The following is a 19,736-nucleotide window of genomic DNA, read 5'->3' as shown; positions in this document are numbered from 1 at the left end:
GATTCGACAGTAAGCATCGATCAGGCTTAACTTTAGGCATAAGCCAAAATTTAGCCATAAGCATAGCCATAGCCATAAACATAGGCCACTAGGTGTAAAAATGCCTTTGCCTCATTTATGTATCAAATGGGGTGCCTCTAGTGTCTGAAATCACTCCGATCACTCCCAAAGTAAGCAGGCAACGCTAGATTTTGGTTTTTAGCCATAGCCGTGACGCTAACTATAGATACAGTCATGAAAAGTGCTCCAACCACAACTCTGAAATTAAGCGGGCAACCACAGGATTTTGGGGTTTAACCACAACCACTATCATAGCGGCAATCAGAATCACAACCATAACCATAATCATAATCATAATCATAATCACAACCGTAACCATGGTCACAATCGCAGTCATGATCACAACCATGGCCATAGCCATATTCATTACCACAATCACAGCCATAATCATAATCATAACCACATCCATTACCACTACCATTGTCACAGTCACGGTCACAACCGCAAATTACAGTATCTGCTTCATTTTTGTTCTTTTTTAATATTTACTTTATATATAAATCTGTATTTTTACTCAAGTATTGCATTCTTTTCTTTTCTTTTACTTTTTTATCGTAATTGCTTATAGTATTATCTTCATATCAATCCATCAAGTCTAATCTTATATTTGTTCATCTTTATTCATAAAAGAGATTCTCATCCCCCATTTCATATTTAAACAAAATATTTGCTTTCTTAACAATATGACATTTTGTTCAAATTTCATTACAAGTAGATTGAAAATAGTTTGAAATGAGCTCATCCCCCCCTTTTAAAATATCCCGTATCTTTTGCAAATAGTATATATTTTGTAAAAGTCATTAGTTATTAGTTATTAGCAATCCAGTTTATTTGTTTAATCTCATAAGAATAAAAAGACTGTAAAATTCAATCAGACTTAAAAAGTTATCTTTTTTATTTAATATTATCATATCTGCTGCTATTTATGTTCTTTTCATCAAACTTCAATTAAATCCTTTTTTAACACATACTTTTTATAATTATAGCTGTAATATGAATATCTGCTCTTGCTTATGCAAAATTAGATTATTTATAATTATTCTGTAAGTAGATCTCTATTTTTTTTATTTATGTCTCATTTTTTCATTCATGTCTCATTGTTTCATTTATTTTATGCTACATTCAAAACCAACTTGTAAACCGTGTTAAATGTGTGAATTTAGTTTATCACCCGAATAATAGTGAAAAAAGGTCTATAATCAATATTTGTAAGGTATTCACTACTCACTAACTACTCACTATTCTGATTTCTTATAAATTCAATATGAATCATCTTTAAAGTATGTTGGTATACGATAATAAGCATAAGCATAAGCGTAAGCATAAGTGTAAGCCTAATCTTAGTCATAAGTTCAAGTATAAGCGCATAAGTATGAGTATAAGCATAAGCATAAGCATAGATCACTATGTGTGAAAATGTCTTTTTGTCTCATTTACATATCAAATGGGGTGCGCCTAGTGTGTCCGGCATCACTCCGTTCACTCTGGTCATTCCCAAAAGTAAGCAGGTAACCCACAGGATCCTATGGTCTAACCTGTAAAGGTCAGTCCTTATGAACATTCTTCTATTTACTATCAAATGAGTAAAGTCTGTGCGGGAAGGCAGGATTTGAACCCGCGTCCAGAGAACACTCAACCTATACAGTAGTTGCTAGCGGTTCAAGCGCTAATCCATCATCGAGAACATCGTGGGTTCTAGACAGTCTATCCGCTTCGAACCATACTCGCGATGGGAAGACGCTTGATTACAGAGATTTCAGTTTTCCATCGTCAGGTGGCTTAGATATACGCCTTTCAGTCAGACTATGAAGGTTCGATACCTCGGGTCGACGTTGACTTTTAGAAAAAAAAAAAGAGGAAAAAAAGAGGAAAAAATAGAAAATTGCTCTTTTATATTGCGGAATTATAATTGTGACGTGTAAAACACTCAATAAATTTTTTATTTCACTGTCACTTAAAGTTGGACTGTCAGATAATCTTCTTTTTTTTTTTAAGTATATGCTAAAGAAAGTAAATAGCATGAATAATTCATCTAGTGAAGCTCTGTCAAAGTGAAAGACACTGTATAGAGTGTCATAAGTTATTTTTGTTGCTATGCTTGAGGTTTTTCTTTTTGATCTCATTCCTTAAATTATAAATGCAACAGCCAATAGCTATTTAGAAGCAAAAAAAGCGCAAAAAGTGTGTCATATCCCACCAATCACGGCTATTGATTATGAAATTGCGTGATTTTTATCAGCAATTATGTTATCTTTACGTTTTCGCCGTCCACTTCATATTTCTATAAATATCCTGTACTAATTTTTCTTTCCTTTTTTTTTTTACTTTTATATTTTCTCCTTCATTCTTTTTTTTCTGTTACTCGCATTATGTCTGATTTATATTTCGAACCATATGTTACAATTGTCTCCCGCAATAACTCCAGTGAATTTGTAGACCCAATTGTTGCTATTAATACTCGTACACGTTTACGTGAAGGTAACTTCATTATTTGGCATCTAGAAACGACTGACATTTCTTTTAGATGAAGCTGAACATATAGTGCGCCCTGTTAATGCTCTGTCCGTATTAGATCGTCAACGTTATTTTAACTCTCAAGGTATATTTGCGAAATAGTTTCTACATAAATACTAAATGAATAATTTTTAGCCTCTATGGGAGTTGAGGAATTTGTGGATTATCCATCCAATGCTGGCCAGCAAATATCCAATGATATATTTAAGTACATCCTTGGATGCGTTTATGACGGTGCTAGTGACCAGTTATCTCCTGCTTTCGTAGATAATATGTGTGAAACAGTTCATGGTGAAGTCAGTATTTCCACTGATATTGACTCCTTTGCTTATGTCAGTCATGACGTACCACTTCGAAACTCCTGTGGTCTTATTATCAGGCCATTACATGCAAGTAGCTACATGTCTGATACAGGTGTAACTTGGTCTCACGATGTTTATACCAAGAATGTCAGTGTTGGCATCCACAGAATCCCTAATTTGCAACTTTTAAAGTCAGGACAGCTCCAGGTAGTTTATTCGTTTTTTTTAGAGTATTCCCATTTAACAGCTATCTATAGGTGTGTATTTGTTTTCCTCGCATTTACCAGGGGCTTGTTTTGACCGAAGGTGTTAGCCCTTCATATCATGTACCAGATCACTATCGTGTGCAGTTTGTTGATCTTGTTCTCCTTCCAGCCTTGGATATTGCTTTTGATACATCAGTAGTACCTGTGCCTTTGGATTATGAGTCTGCTGCTCATTTTGGTTTGGGAAAAGGTATCCACATTAGTATGCAAGAGTTTACTAGATTGGAAACAGCGATGAGGGACATTCTCTTGCATAATTCACGCCTGAATAGCGTTTTTGGTGACTTCTTCTTTGTAACCTGGGGTATGGGCATGAAATCTCGGTTTTCTGAGGAAGAGACATTTATGGATGCCTTGACTTCCCAAGGGTTTATTTGGGATCGTGTTGATGTTACAAATTTTTATTTGGACTTGGGCGTCAATTTTGGCTGCCCTCAGCGTGGTTTGACCGGCATGTGGTCGACTGGTAATAGTACGAACTTTCGTGCTATTATCGACAACTTCCTGGCTGTTGAAGAAAAGTTTTTATCGAGCAAGTATCGGCACGATCCTTTTTGCGATCACCTTGGGATTGGTGGCTTTAAGTACGCAAACCCTAAATCTGATTTTATAAGGGTCACTGCGTACTCCCATTCAAAGGAACCATTTTACCGCAGATCAGCATTTGGTGAGAGACATGGACAAGACTTCCAGCCAGACGAAGTATTCAAAACTTCAGAAATCTTCATGAAGCACGTAGTAAGTGAAGATTCTACAACGTACATCAGGCTTTAGCTTATAATGATATATAGAACAGGAAGAAGCATTGTCTATCTTTGATGACATCTAAGTCATATGGGGTACGGCTTGAAGTGCGTTTCAAAGCAAGTAGCTGGGATACGCTCTATAATCGAACTATGGAGCTAGCCAAGTATGTTTTTAACATTGTATGTGTAAATATGCCAATGCTATTAGTTTAGGAACTCTCTTCCAGGACATATAAATTGGTACAAGTCCAAAGCTCTTTGGTGCTATGTCGAAAAGCGTCTGGATGCTTTAGTTGCCTTAGCAAAGAATATGAATAGCCAGAAAAATTGCCGCTATACAGCACGACAGCTAACAGGTGTAGCGCTCATTGCATTCATGCTTTCTTCCTTAGTTCACCGGCCTTCTGATCGTAGCTGGTGGAAGCCATTTTCCGATCAATTAAAATCGCATCGGTGCCGCAAGTCTATGGCTTTGTTTGTACCCGATCTATTTAAATTATCTGAAGATGGTTGCCACTGGTCATCTGCTATTAGTATGAAGCAATATCTCCATGGTGTACTCCACAGAGATATAATTAACAAGATAGTGCCTGATCATGGCTATGAAGTCAAATTGCCTGAATGGCATTATAAATTCCCAATACTCTTAGAACAAAGTAGTACAGCCAACAATTTGAACTTCGACCTTGGTCTCTATGATCAATACATAGACCTAGTTAACAAAGTGAATTATCATTGGGACCATGCTGTGCTCTACGTAGGCTGCTATGGCTTGACTGATGCTTTGGTAGAGCCTTTTGTGAACTTGCTTATGCATGAAGTTCTATCAAAGTTCTCAAAATGGGACAAATACTGCAAAAATAAAGAATCCTACCAAAAACTTATGGCATATGGTTCAAACTTTTTTCGCGACAAGGAGTACCTGAAGGATATTTTGAAGGTATCATCTTAAACATTTGATTACTTTTTTAGCTAAATCTTTGATAGGATGGTCATTATACCTTAGCAAAAACCCCTCATGTAAGAAGACAAATAGAGGACCTACTCCTTCCTGGCTATTGTCAAGTATTAGAAAATCCTGAGTCCGTTGCTTTTCAACACGTATCAAGCCCATGGAAATTGTTACAGGCTCGGGCATGCTATATTACGCTATGCATAAACAATCCACATTTAAAATCAGACCTCATCAGACTTCGTCAAGCAATGCTCAACCATATATATGACAAGTTTATGTTTATCCCAAGAATTGCAAAGGACAGAATCTGGACTGTAAGCAAAGGTCTACTCTTTTATGAAATTTAATGTCCTTTATGTATATTATGTATCCTATGTCTTTTTATGCTTTTTTATTTTTTTATGTTCAGTATGCAATAAATATCCATCAATATGTATTATTCCTTCTTTTAAATTCTTCATTGTCCCTTTGGTTTATAGCGATTTTTTGATCTAACGAAACATCTTGCTAGTCACTGTGTAGCTGGCATCGTGTATTAAGCGAAGAACGTTGTTATTGTTTGTAGTTAAAACTGTTATTTGCTTGAAGAGCCATTGGATGTAAGTGCATTCTACTATGCCGTTTAATTATAATGTGCTCTCATGAATTGGAAAAGACAAAAATGAACTATTATAAAGCGACCAATTGTATCAAAAATATAGTGAACTGTGCTATCCCACGTTATGTAAGATTGTAAGTATCTAACTTTTGACATTGCAATACGTTTCTGGTCTGGGAGAAGCTGTTGTAATCGCGGTTGTGTCTATACAACGCTGTCAATAGTAGGTGAAAGAATATGAGCAACTTTTTTCTAGTAAGTACATTTTGCACTGTATCAAAAAGTCCATATCACCTGTCGATTTGAGACTTTCGCGACATATCTCTAAGGCTGCATATCCCGCTATAGTAAAGATTCATGTGTTAACTCTGAGAACTGAGGAGGGGACAAGGATGCAAATTTAAAAATTTGGCCTTGACTTGCATAAATTATGACTGGCGACTATGCGCTTACATTTAAACCACCAAAGGATATCATGGAAGGCAACATAATATACTTGTCTAAGACTGTGAGCATCTTCCGTTACATATATAAGCCAGTGCAACTTCAGAAGTCCTTTTCCTTTTTGATTGTTTAATTTTTCATTTTGTTCTTTTTCGATATGTCAAAATCTATATCAATGGATAAACAATTCAACATAAAAGCTGCACTACTAGACAGTCGAAGCTATATGATATTGCACATGAGCATCGTGTGCATTTCAGTAAACTTAAAGGATATACGTGACAGCTTTTTTCAAAAAAAGTCATATCTGTAGAGTAGTAAACATAGTTTTGACGTTGGTGCTGTAAAGGAGTATACTAAGTTATACGTCAATACCAGCCATCTTACTCTATCTTATAATGAAGAACAGTAGTCAAAGATTAAGCTAGGATTGACAAAGCTACGTGTTTCCAAGTATAGAGTGATATGATCAGTGTTTGTCATCTTAAAGAGACTAGCCAATTGTTAACTCTAAAAGTAAGTAGTCGAAAGATAGCTGACTGGTTATTATCTCTACTGTTTAACTTCAGATGTATATATTAGATCATTGACAAGCTTTAGCTTAACCATTTATTCTTCAGCATGACATCGCTATCGAGTCTATATCTTCTATATGAATACTTACAAAGTACACAAGCAGATGCGACCTTTTATTTACAAATTGTGGTGCTTTCGTAGTATAAAGAGTTCTAAAACAAAGAAGAATGGCTAATGTTTTATATGGCTGGTATTTCTTTTTTATTTAAGCTTTTTATGCCATTTTCGGATTAAAACATGGACAGCCACTTTTACATTAAAAATGTGCTATATTTTATACTATATAAAAGCCATCACTTCTTGTAGACAATGACAATGAACTTAAGCAACTGTGAGTACTAAATTTCAGCAGTAGGTAGAAATTTGTAATCACTCCAATATGTTAAGTTTGAGTACATAGGATTTAACACCGAGCCCAACTTGTTCTTATACCAATTCATCTTGCTCACTTCTACTGTCTTTTGACATATTATTAAGACACAGTGCTGTTGCTTTGGATTGTAGATTTACAAATAAGTTTAGATGATGATAGGTCTTCCTAGTCTATAACTAATTTTGACAACGAAGTTTGGCTTTGGCGACAGCAACTTACTCTTAAAATCAGCCTATACTGTTTTTTATTCATGCCTAAAATGCTTCAATCATAGCTAACTCTTATCGCCTTAACTTTCTAATCAGCCCAGATTACTCCTTATCACCTTAAAATCGATCTTTGATAAAAATATTAATCTCTTAGAATCAATGCTCTGCTCATGATCCTTTACGTACGACATTTTTTGGTGGTAAAGGCACGTACCCATCAATGTTCCCTGGTATGTCATGAAGATAATAACTAACATGTTTATATTATATTAACACTATTTCCCAATCTTTGGATAACATGTTTTAAGCCTTTAATTGAACTACTGATCAGGTTCTAACAATTCAACATATGCAAGCAAACTCGATTACTTTTATTAAGCTTACACATGCAGTATTTAGCATTGTAGCAATTATTTCCTTTTAGCTTTTAAGTTCATGTAGCATTATGCAGCTAATAATGTACAAAGATGCATATACTTAGACAAGTACACATCTTTCCCTAGCCAAGAAGGCTAGACAAAACCCTTGATACAAAAGACTGTCGTTTTCTACTGCTTATCAGGCAATCCTCAAGGTAAAATTAATTCACCAAAGGACATTACGTTGTGTTCTGCTTCAGGCGCTTGATCATTGCACCTTCAATCTTTTTATAGTAAGGAATACAGATCCCTATCTTCTAAACTAACATCAATTCTGGCTATGTAGCTAATTGATACTATTAAAGCGGCCTAAGCTAAAGCATAGTGATGTATTTGGGTCTAGAATAACATAGAATACTTGGCATTTTCATATCCCACTCCCAATAAAATACCGCCTAGACCGCATCCTGCCTGTCTTCCTTTTTATGAGAAAAAAGGTGAAACTGCAATTAATCCTTAAATTTAATGCAAAGGAAACATTTTTTTCAACGGCACTTTTGTCAAGCTCATAAATTTAAGCTTCGGGATGATTTAAATCTATTTTAGCCCCTTATATGAACCAATAAGACATTACCGGATATTGATTATTTATTTTTTAGTAAAGTCATCGGTCCATAGAGAAATCCACAAAACTGCATTTATCTCTACGTCTATGCATGTGAAATGCATAAAGCTTACACCAAACGATAGAGAAAAAAATTAGCTTATTGGCAGTATGCTTTTTGCAAAAAAGAAAAAAAATTTCGCAAAGATATTTAAAGTTTTGCTCAGATTTCTACTTTCTGAGTTTAAATTGCTTTCACAACAGAGCAACATTGCCAGTTCTCAGTGGAAAAGCAGTGATCAAGTGTTGGATTTATTCTTAATCATTCATGCTGGCTTCGAAACCCATAACTTTATTGCTTAGAACACTTTAAATGTAGCTTCGCCTGTTATATACGCCTACAAGACATCGCCGAACATTGATTATCTATTTTGTAGTAAAATCATCGGTCCATAGAGAAATTCACAAAATTGCATTTATCTCCACGACCATACCATCAACATTTATGAAATTTGCATCAAAAGATGAAGAAAAAAATTAGCTTTTCATTGGTATGCGTTTTGCAGAGAACGAACGTATTTACATGGAGATATTTAAATTCTTGCTCAGTTTTTTATTTTCTGATATTAAACTTTTTTAATTTCAGAAAAGCTCCACTAGCCTTTAGCAGAAAAGCTGCTGTCAAGATATTAAGCTTACTATTCGTCACTTACGCTGGTTTTGAAACATTCACGTAAAAGTTTATAAAGCTCCCTATAAATTAATGTAACATGAAAGGTGTTTTGTTAATTAACATAGAAGAAATCGGTGCCTAAACAAAGGAAGGCAACAAAATAATTTCTTTTTCTTGCTCTCTATTTTTGTTTTATGAAATGACTAAACGCCAAAGGCACAAAAAGTAAAAAGGAAAGCTCAAGCACTGGTCAAATGTAAGTTCATAATAACAAAAATAATAACGAAGTCTAATGTCGATTCCTTTTTTTTTTTCTTTTACATTAGGAATTCCTAGTGAAACACATTTGAATGACAAGCGTGAACCTCATGCGCAAAGTTATTCTTTCAGGCATGATGAAATTATAGTAATATTAAGCTTATATTGCTAAAAAGGCCTTTTTGGTAAAGAAAGTTGTCATTGCTAACATCTCTAATGGCTAAAGACTAATGGCTAATGGCTCATGACTAATGGTTAATAGCTATCTACATCCATGTACAAACACAAGGTAAGCAATTGACTAGCATAAGCTTAAGAATATATGTTATTTTATATTATCCGTCATAAAAAATAATAAAACGATCTGTTTACATGAAAACAAAAACGTTTTGTATGAATTTGTTAATTATAGCAGTCTTGTAGCATACTGTTAACAGAGATATTTGTTGTATAATGACAGAAGTATTCAAGAATAAGATAAAAACAGAGATAAAAAAAAGTTTCAATACGTTTGAGACTTATCCTTATTTCAACTCAATATGTAGAGATTATTGCAATCGAAGTCAAGTATTTTTATTATATAGTGCAAGTGGCTTGATATCTTTTGTTGTGAGTGTACTTTTAGCATTCAGGTAATTTAGCAAGAAGTACTTATAATTTTCGTCATCATTTACGAGTATGATAACTTTTCATTTGTTCTTCTGTATGTCTATCATAGATTATCTTTCTTTTCTGGAAAATCTTCACTTATTTGAATTGTTGTATGTTAGGAAAAATTATATAAAAAAAAAGGGTAGAAACAAAGATCAGGAAACGGTTTGTGTACTTTTTGAGACTGATCTTTATTTCAGTTTAAGTTTAAGTAAAAATTATTCTAATTGAAGGCAGGTATTTATATCTTATTGAGTGAGTGGCTTGATATCTTCTATTGTGATCGTTCTTCTAATCTTCAGGTACATTAGCAAGTGTCATCTCTAATTATGATTATGAAAACTTTTCATTTGTTCTTTTGTATGTCTGTCATAGATTATCTTTTTATTCTGGGAGTTCCTCACTGATTTGAATAACGTTATTTTACGCGTTATTTCAATTATGTGAAAGATTAGCAACATTCCTGACATCGGATTGGATTTTTGACAATATAAAAAGATCTTGTTATTTTAGTTGATACTTCTTTTTATTAAAGAGCAACCATGAACACAATACATATTTTAAAAAAGTATGTTTAATCGGAATTGGTTATATGATCTTATTTAAATAAACTTTTATATTATTTTATTTTATTTTAACTACGATGTTATATTAGGGCTTAAATTTATTCCCATAATCCGAGTAATCAGAAACATTCCTCGCGTTGGATTGGAGTTCTGACAACAGGAAAAGATCTTGTTATGTTTGCCAGCATTTCTTACGAAACATCCATAATTAATACAATAAAAGTTCTTTTGGAATATGTTTACAAGAAACTAGTTGTATGGTCTTATTTAGGTAAGCTTTTATTTTATTTTCATAATAATCGTGTATAAAAAATTTTATATGTCAATGTCAACTACAATCAGCTACTGTTTTTCATTAGGCAAATCCAGCAGAGGTTGTTCATACCTCCTCACCTCATATACATAATGACCAAATGTCTTAACCTGGCAGCTATGACTAACAAAACTGAAATTTTTATACAATGCATGCATAATGTTCGAATTATGGATTTTGCTTTACAAATCCATATATATCAGACGACATTCTGTTTTTTTTTTTGACCAACACAGCAATTACTAAAGTCAATATAGGGAAACTTCGCACGTTATACGCAATCACATAAAGAGCTTTGAACAGATTGCATTTTGTCTTTCCTCACACGAAGACCAGAGAAGAACATTGAATATTGTCTCTTGCTACAATCAAACGAAGCTTTTAAATCGTAACATGCTCGAAATAAATTTTTTGGCTGAAAATATTTTGCATCTTCATCTTTACATTACTATTTCTTAGCCGACTTTATTTTTTATTTAACCTACTGGCAACATTGCATTCAACTCAGCCATTAGGCAAGGGTTCGAATCCGACAGTGGACAAAGTTGCAACATATCTATACGACCTTTATCCTGATTGATATGAAATGGGGTGCGATTAGTGTTTCTACCACAACACTGAAAATAAGCGGGCAACCACAGGAATATGCCGTTTAACCATAACCACGAAATGCAGTATCTGCTTCATTTTTGTTCTTTTTTAATATTTACTTTATATAGAAATCTGTATTTTTACTCAAGTATTGCATTATTTTCTTTTCTTTTACTTTTTTATCGTAATTGCTTATAGTATTATCTTCATATCAATCCATCAAGTCTAATCTTATATTTGTTCATCTTTATTCATAAAAGAGATTCTCATCCCCCATTTCATATTTAAACAAAATATTTGCTTTCTTAACAATATGACATTTTGTTCAAATTTCATTACAAGTAGATTGAAAATAGTTTGAAATGAACTCAACCCCTTTTTATAAGAACACCTATCTTTTGCAAATAGTATATATTTTGTAAAAGTCATTAGTTATTAGTTATTAGCAATCCAGTTTATTTGTTTAATCTCATAAGAATAAAAAGACTGTAAAATTCAATCAGACCTAAAAAGTTATCTTTTTTATTTAATATTATCATATCTGCTGCTATTTATATTCTTTTCATCAAAGTTCAATTAAATCCTTTTTTAACACATACTTTTTATAATTATAGCTGTAATATGAATATCTGTTCCTGCTTATGCAAAAGTACATTATTTATAATTATTCTGTAAGTAGATCTCTATTTTTTTCATTTATATCTCATTTTTTTCATTTATTTTATGCTATATTCAAAACCAACTTGTAAACCGTGTTAAATGTGTGAATTTAGTTTAGCACCCGAATAATAGAGAAAAAAGGGCTACAGTGACCCACAAAATTGTCCCAATGTTTCGTAATTTTCTCTTCTAGAGCTTGTAGAACCATAGTTATTAAGCTAATGTACACCTTGTTGTATATCATTCAATAGCCAAAGTCATGTATAAGCAAAAGATGTGACGCAAATTCAGATTAAAACAGCGCCAACGGAGATAGAGGAGCTAAAAAACAAGCGGTGCATTGGGACAATTTTGTGGCACTTTTGAAAAAAAACAAAATGGTTTATTTATCTGATATTAATAGTCAGTCCAGCGTCCTTTGTTCTTGATACATTGTTTTATACGCTTAGGCATTGTTTCTATAACCTTTTGACACTCTTCCGGCTTCATTAAGTCATACCAAACTTTAGTTATTCGTTCGTATAATTCATTCATGCCTTTTGGTGCTGTTTTATAATCATTCAGCCTTCTCTTTAACAATGGCTACATATTTTCAATTGGATTCAAGTCAGGGGACTGTGCAGGCCACTCCAGGATGTTGTAGGATTGCTCTTTAAGGTATTCTTTTACTAATTTAGACGTATGTTTGGGATCATTGTCATGCTGGAAGATCACCTGATGTCATTCTAGCCCTAGCTTATTGGTTCCATACTCAATTGTACGCTCCAGTTCATCCTCCAAAATCTCTTTGTACAATGTTTTATCTATGTTACCGTTGATTTTGCACATCCAACCAACTCCAGCGTAAGTAATGGCACTCCACAGCATGATATTGCCTCCACCGTGTTTTACAGTCATCTTCACATGATGCGACTTTAGGCTTTCTCCGGATCGAATCCAAGTCCAGGTGTGTCCATCCGAATTGAATCTGTTGATTTTTGTCTCATCCGACCAAACAACACGTTTTCAAGCATCTATTGTCCAATCCTTGTGAGCCATACACCAAGAAAGCCTCTTACGGATGTTTTTAGCACTAAGCAAAGGCTTCTTTGGCTTCTCAATCGCACCAAGACCGGCCTTGCGAAGAGTTCTGCACACGGTTTCGGCACTTACTTTTCTTCCAGTGTCTTTTTCTAGCTCCTTAGCCACCTTTGTTGCGCTAGACATGCGGTTTTTGGTCACTTGGCGCACACAATAACGCTCATCAGCCGCAGATAGCACATTGGGCCGACCAGCTTTTGGCTTTTCAAGTCCAACGCAATGGGTTTTTCGGAGCCTCCCAACAGTACTCTTACTTAGGCCAGTAACACCTTCCACTTCCCGAACCGACTTACCTTGTTTAAGTAACGAAATTGCTCGAACAACTGTATCTTGAGAGATTTGTTTCATGTTGAGATAGAGTGGGCGAGTAATAAATCAATAGGAGATTAAAACTTCAGCAATGAGTAAAGATCAACTTAGAGTCATACGATGTGCATTTGTAAACAGTTTGGTACATCTGTACAACTTGTAGGTCGATATTTCATCGCTTTTCGTTTTTTTCAAAAGTGCCACAAAATTGTCCCAATGCACCGCTTGTTTTTTAGCTCTTCTATCTCCGTTGGCGCTGTTTTAATCTGAATTTGCGTCACATCTTTTGCTTATACATGACTTTTGCTATTGAATGATATACAACAAGGTGTACATTAGCTTAATAACTATGGTTCTACAAGCTCTAGAAGAGAAAATTACGAAACATTGGGACAATTTTGTGGGTCACTGTATAATCAATATTTGTAAGGCATTCATTACTCACTACTCTGATTTCCTATAAATTCAATATGAATCATCTTTAAAGTATGTTGGTATACGATAATAAGCATAAGCGTAAGCCTAATCTTAGTCATAAGTTCAAGTATAAGCGCATAAGTATGAGTATAAGCATAAGCATAAGCATAGATCACAATGTGTGAAAATGTCTTTTTGTCTCATTTACATATCAAATGGGGTACGCCTAGATAGCATGCCTGACCGTTGCAAAGCAGTTATTAAAGCTAAAGGGGGACATACCCGCTATTAAATAAAATTTATGTTCAAACGGAAAAATTGTCCCAGTGCGGTGGTTTTTTTCTATTGCCGATAACCTCAGACTGTGTAATCTCCGAACACTGAGTGCTTGATATGATGTAGCACGGACTGAGACCTTTCTAATGAGCATAGAACTATCCGCATAGCCTGAGAATTGGTTGAGCTATGGAGTCGAAAGTAAAAAAAGTTTAAACACTGGGACAATTAGTCCACCCACTGTATATCTATGAAAACTTTCAGTTTATCCCAAAAATTGCAAAGGATAGACTATGGACTGTAAGCAAAGGGCTACTCTTTTATGAGATTTAATTTCTTTTAGGTAAAAGAATATGTTTAATTGGAATTGGTTGTATGTGTTGTATAATGGTTTAGGTAGTAAAAGAAAAAGTGTAAACAAAAATCAAGGAACAGTTTGGGTACTTTTTGAGACTGATCTTTATTTCAGTTTAAGTTCAAGTAAAAATTATTCTAATTGAAGGCAGGCATTTATATCTTATTGAGTGAGTGGCTTGATATCTTCTATTGTGATCGTTCTTCTAATATTCAGGTACTTTAGCAAGTGTTATCTATAATTATGATTATGAAAACTTTTCATTTGTTCTTTTGTATGTCTGTCATAGATTATCTTTTATTCTGGGAATTCCTCACTGAATTGAATAACGTTATTTTACGCGTTATTTCAATTATGTGAAAGATGAGCAATATTCCTGACGTTGGATTGGATTTGGTTATTTTAGTTGATACTTCTTCTTATCAAGGAACTCTAGTGAATACAATACATATTCTAAAATAACATGTTTAATTGATATTGATTGTATGATCTTATTTAAATAAATTTGTATCTTATTTTATTTTAATTATGATCTTGTATTAAGATTTATATTTATTAATGTCAACTACAGTCAGTTACTGTTCTACAACAGTATGATCTTATTTAAATTAATTTATATTTTGTTTTATTTTAATTATGATTTCGTATTAATGCTTGTATTTATTAATGTCAACTACAATCAGTTACTGTTCAACAATAAGAATAACGTTCTTTGACGCGTTATTCCGATAATGTGAATAATTAGAAACATTCCTGGCATTGGATTGGATTTCTGACAATAGGAAAAGGTCTTGTTATTTCGGGCGTCATTTCTTTTCAAATATCCATCATTAATACATTAAAAGCTCCTTTGAAATATGTTTATTTGGAGCTAGTTATATAATCTTATTTAGATCGGCTTTTATTTTATTTTCATGATAATCGTGTATTAAGAATTATGTATGTTAATGTCAACCGCAGTCACCTACTATTTTTCATTAGGCAAATCCAGCAGAGGTTGTTCATACCTCCTCACCTCATATACATAATGACCAAATGTCTTAACCTGGCAGCTATGACTAACAAAACTGAAATTTTTATACAATGCATGCATAATGTTCGAATTATGGATTTTGCTTTACGAATCCATATACAGTAGCTTACAAAATTGTACAAGTGTTTTGCATTTTTTGCTTCTGTAAGATTTATCGATACCAAAACGATAAATAAGCTACAGCATGTTCTACATCATTCGAAAGTATAACTTCTTGGCTTTCTTTTGGTACTATTCAGTCGGCGATAACGTCATTTTGGATGGAGCTATGGCCGCTTACAAATGCCGACTACACTTGTACAATTTTGGAACCGCTTCAAATATTTCAATATCAGCTTATAATCTTGCTCGCCACAGAGTGTAAGTCACCAAAAAAGATTTTTTTTTATTCTTCAATGCTCAAAGTATCTTTTTCTTTCTTTTTCTGCCATTTTTCTTACACCTACAGGAACTAACTGCTATATAAAAGTGTACCAACGTCCAATATGCAACCTATCAGTGAAGATCTCCGTAATCGTATCATCAGCTGCTTAAAAAACGGATACTCTATATCAAAAACAGTGAAAACAACTGGAGCAAGCCGTGGAACTGTTCAGAACGTTCGAAAAACAATAAAAAACGAAGTAAACAGCATTAAAGCAGGTCGCCCCAAGTTACTCAGCAGCAGGGATGATCAGTATTTAGTCCGATTAGTAACTGTTAAAGGTCAAGAGAATGCAGTAGAAGCCAGAAACACACTTGAAAATGACTTGCAAAAGACTGTATCAGCCGAAACAGTTCGAAGATCGTTACGTAGGTCTGGTTTAACATCTTTTGTGAAGCCTCAAAAACCATTGCTCAGTGAAGTAAACAGACGAAAGCGATTGGACTGGGCTCTTAATCACGTTGACTGGACCATAGAAGACTGGAAACGCGTGATTTGGTCTGATGAGACTAAAGTAAATCGTTTTCGATCGGGTGGTAAGGTTTATGCATGGAAGCAACCAAATGAGAAGCTTAAAAGAAGGCATGTAAAGCAAACCGTAAAACATGGTGGAGGATCACTTATGGTTTGGAGCTGTATTAGCTGGTACGGGGTTGGGTATATTGTCGACGTAGGCAAGAATATGGACAAGAGCGTCTATTTATCTGTATTGCAAGATGATTTGGTGAAGTCTATGACTGGCTATTGTGAAGAAAACGACCTTATAATGGCTGATTTTGAATTTATGCAAGATAACGATCCCAAACATAAGTCCAAAATCGTATCTGAATGGTTGTCTAAACAGGATTTTACAACAATGGAGTGGCCTCCACAGCCTCCAGACTTAAATCCAATTGAAAACATGTGGAATACCTTAAAAAAACGCTTGTTTAAACAGTATGATTGTCCTCCTGCCTCTATGGATGAACTATGGACTCGTATGTTCGAGACTTGGTACGAAATTACCGAAAAAGAATGTCAAATCTATATTGAAACTATGCCTCAACGATGTATTGACATTATAGAGAACAAGGGTCTTTGGATCAACTATTAGCGCACACTTTTAAATAAAAACTTTATTCTAAAACATCGGTTCCAAAATTGTACAAGTGTAGTCGGCATTTGTAAGCGGCCATAGCTCCATCCAAAATGACGTTATCGCCGACTGAATAGTACCAAAAGAAAGCCAAGAAGTTATAATTTCGAATGATGTAGAACATGCTGTAGCTTATTTATCGTTTTGGTATCGATAAATCTTACAGAAGCAAAAAATGCAAAACACTTGTACAATTTTGTAAGCTACTGTATGTGGTTTCAAAGCCTGTCTTGTTGTTGATGTTGATTTTTTTGACATCGCCATTCAAGCGTTCAAAGCCATAGAGCCAAAAGGCATAGGATGGACCAAAGTCCAAAAAGCATTCTTTCAAATGCATGTGCATATGCATATTTGGTGTTATTGATTCTTTTCCATATAGTCGAGCACAAGTCTTGCCAAAGGTCTTGAATAAGGAATGTGCAGCATGTATCTCTTCTGTTGTAACTACAGGACCAGTTACCAATCTTACTGCTTCCACGTAGCGCATCCAATTAGCAAAATGCTCACCAACTAATCTTTGCTTCAGCAGAAAAGGCGAAAGCACAATACACCACGTTTTCCATTCATCAGCTTTCATATTACCAAAGGTACTTTCAATCTTGCCTTTTTCGTTTTTTTTTTTTTTTTTATAACAAAAAATTAGTGTTCAGATTTATTATAGAATAAGTTCTTTTACGCTCGTTACATACTTTTTGGGATTTTAGAGTACTGTGAAGGAATGATAATAGAAGCTGATTCATCAGCCATGGCTTTGAAATCAGATGTGGTAAGCAGCCCGTGATCTACCCAAACTTCAACCATTCGTTTTGGCGTACCTAGAAATAAATTGTGCATGGGATCAACGGTTGTCAATCTCACGACATCAAAATACTCTAGTCGGTGAAGTTCACACCATTTACTTCCTGTGTTTGTCTGCAGGGTTCGTTGTTGCGTAATGTGAATGGCATTTAGCCAAGCATATGCTTCTTGGCGCTGCTGGGTATTGTTTCGCAGAATCCAATGCTCATCGTCAAAGTCTGAAAAATCTGGCTTCGTTGAATTTGCACCAGTACTGATTCGCGAAAACACAGTCGAACATTTGTTGCAGGCTTTGTGCGCGGATTGACCCATGAACCCAGCTACTTTGCGAGCTGCTGGTATATCACAGTTAACGGACATCAAAGCAACACGTACCATTTCACCATTTCTGTTCTGGTACGTTGGCATCATCATACCTCCGTACAAGGTATTCAGCTCTGCAATCATTGGTCGCATGAAGTTCTGGAGCTGGTCATCCGTGGGCTCGCCAGGCCCAGGAATCATACCAACCAGGATGATGTTGGAAACCTTCATCCTGGAACTCCTTGGAAGGTTGTTGATTGTGAGATATACACCACCACAAGAGTAGTGCATACCATCACTAGGTTGAAACCAATCAACGTTCAATGAAACCATTAATGATCGACTTCTATTTACGAATGGTTCTCCAGCCGAATCAACAAGACTGTTCCACACTCTACCATCGTAAATATCGTAAAACACGCCTTCTTCCACATGTCGATGTCTCCATTCTTCGATTTCTGTTTCGAATGTTGGACGAACAAAGAACTTCTTCAACGTTTCGACAATTGAGTTGTACGGAAACTCGAGGACAGGCTTGAGGCTGCTACCAATAAAAAGTGAATTGCCGCATGGGTGCTCTTGTCTGTGAGGATTGTTCGCAAACCTAATAAAAGGGCATTGCCGGGTATGCAAACTTCCTATGTCGTAAACACTTCTACAAAGAGAGCAGACAAGAAAACGGGAGACACCACTACTGGCAGAGGAATAATTGACCATGTTACGAGCAGTGGAGATCTTTGTAGGAATCTCCATGCTATGGCCAAGAGCACGAACAAAGAAGGAAAGAAAGGCCAACAAGTCTTCACCGGCTTTCACCGAGAGGTGCTTTGCTTGAAAAAGCACAATGAACAACAGCAAAAGGTGACGAAGCTGCTGTTCATTACTCATTCTTTCCTCTTCGTCAATGCTCATTCCATCTACCAGATTGCAAAATAGAATTCAATAAATAAAAACTTTCTTATATAAAATGCTTTGTTGACTAATAATATACCTTCACTTTCTGGTTCAGGAATTGCTGAAGAGTATTCAATGGTTTCATCCTCGTGGTCATTAGTTTCATTTGCTCTTCTTGATTCTGTTTTTTTTTAACATTAGCACGGTTGTATTTCTGTTGGAAAATAAAAAAAAAACCTCTGTTTCTAACTCTGTCGATAAGTACATGGCCTCTTACAGTTCTCTTTGCAAGCATTCTATATCCATTGGGGTGTTTGATGCATTCAGAACAGGTGCAAACAATTTTGGTAGCGTTGAAGTTGTTTATGTTGTTTATAGTTTTTAAATTTGGAAATATCAAAAAAATAGGTAGAAAGAGAAAACGTGCCTGATAAAAAAAAAACATGTTAAATTTCAAAAAACAAAGTCGGTGCTTAAAGTAACTTTTTTTTTCCCTGGCTTTGTTTCATGGAATACACTAGATGCTCAAGGTACAAAAGATAAAAAAGAAAGCTCAAGTTCTGGTCAAATGTAAGTTTATAAAAAAAAATAATAGCAACCAAGTCTAATGTTGGTTTCTTTTTTTTTCTTACATTAGGAATTCCTAATGGGACACATTCGGATGACGAACATGAACCTCATGAGCAAAGTTGTTCTTTCCAATACGATAAAACTATAAGAATAACAGACTTTATTGTTGCTTGTTACTGAAAAGTTATTTTTGGTAAAGAAAGTTGCCATTGCTCACATCTCTAATGGCTAATGGCTAATGGCTAATGGCAAATTACACCCATGTGCAAACATAAAGTAAGTAATGAACTAGTATAAGCTTAAGAAACATATATTCTTTTATATTATTTGTCATAAAAAATAATAAAGCAATCTATTTATTTGATAAACAAAAGGGAAATTGTATGTATTTGTTAATTATAACTGCCTTGTAACAAAATGTTAG

General features: G+C 34.7%; 6 protein-coding genes across 6 annotated transcripts; 3 read left to right on the top strand and 3 right to left on the bottom strand.

The window, feature by feature from the left end:
- Window positions 1-232: 232 nt before the first annotated feature.
- On the bottom strand, window positions 233-481 carry RO3G_13290 (uncharacterized protein; the record flags this gene model as incomplete). Its single annotated transcript, XM_067667874.1, has 1 exon — window positions 233-481. One exon carries the CDS (start codon window positions 479-481, stop codon window positions 233-235), a length of 249 nt encoding a protein of 82 aa, XP_067523975.1.
- A 985-nt stretch (window positions 482-1,466) lies between these two features.
- RO3G_13289 (uncharacterized protein) lies at window positions 1,467-1,708 on the top strand (the record flags this gene model as incomplete). The annotated part of the gene is made up of 2 exons (XM_067667873.1): window positions 1,467-1,560; window positions 1,650-1,708. 2 exons carry the CDS (start codon window positions 1,467-1,469, stop codon window positions 1,706-1,708), a joined length of 153 nt encoding a protein of 50 aa, XP_067523974.1.
- A 721-nt stretch (window positions 1,709-2,429) lies between these two features.
- RO3G_13288 (uncharacterized protein) lies at window positions 2,430-4,840 on the top strand (the record flags this gene model as incomplete). Its single annotated transcript, XM_067667872.1, has 6 exons — window positions 2,430-2,538; window positions 2,585-2,659; window positions 2,710-3,083; window positions 3,134-3,880; window positions 3,934-4,052; window positions 4,102-4,840. The coding sequence occupies 6 exons, from the start codon at window positions 2,430-2,432 to the stop codon at window positions 4,838-4,840; spliced, it is 2,163 nt and encodes a 720-aa protein (XP_067523973.1).
- A 7,883-nt stretch (window positions 4,841-12,723) lies between these two features.
- Window positions 12,724-12,924, bottom strand: RO3G_13287 (transposase; the record flags this gene model as incomplete). Its single annotated transcript, XM_067667871.1, has 1 exon — window positions 12,724-12,924. One exon carries the CDS (start codon window positions 12,922-12,924, stop codon window positions 12,724-12,726), a length of 201 nt encoding a protein of 66 aa, XP_067523972.1.
- Window positions 12,925-15,372: 2,448 nt separating this feature from the next.
- RO3G_13286 (uncharacterized protein) lies at window positions 15,373-16,705 on the top strand (the record flags this gene model as incomplete). Its single annotated transcript, XM_067667870.1, has 2 exons — window positions 15,373-15,548; window positions 15,658-16,705. 2 exons carry the CDS (start codon window positions 15,373-15,375, stop codon window positions 16,703-16,705), a joined length of 1,224 nt encoding a protein of 407 aa, XP_067523971.1.
- A 723-nt stretch (window positions 16,706-17,428) lies between these two features.
- Window positions 17,429-18,736, bottom strand: RO3G_13285 (uncharacterized protein; the record flags this gene model as incomplete). The annotated part of the gene is made up of 2 exons (XM_067667869.1): window positions 17,429-17,562; window positions 17,647-18,736. The coding sequence occupies 2 exons, from the start codon at window positions 18,734-18,736 to the stop codon at window positions 17,429-17,431; spliced, it is 1,224 nt and encodes a 407-aa protein (XP_067523970.1).
- Between the last annotated feature and the right edge of the window lie 1,000 nt (window positions 18,737-19,736).

Source organism: Rhizopus delemar, genomic scaffold, assembly GCF_000149305.1.
Source record: "Rhizopus delemar RA 99-880 supercont3.11 genomic scaffold, whole genome shotgun sequence".
Taxonomy (NCBI): domain Eukaryota; kingdom Fungi; phylum Mucoromycota; class Mucoromycetes; order Mucorales; family Rhizopodaceae; genus Rhizopus; species Rhizopus delemar.
Note: the sequence above shows the minus strand (reverse complement) of the source record. Positions and strands in the feature narration are given on the sequence as shown.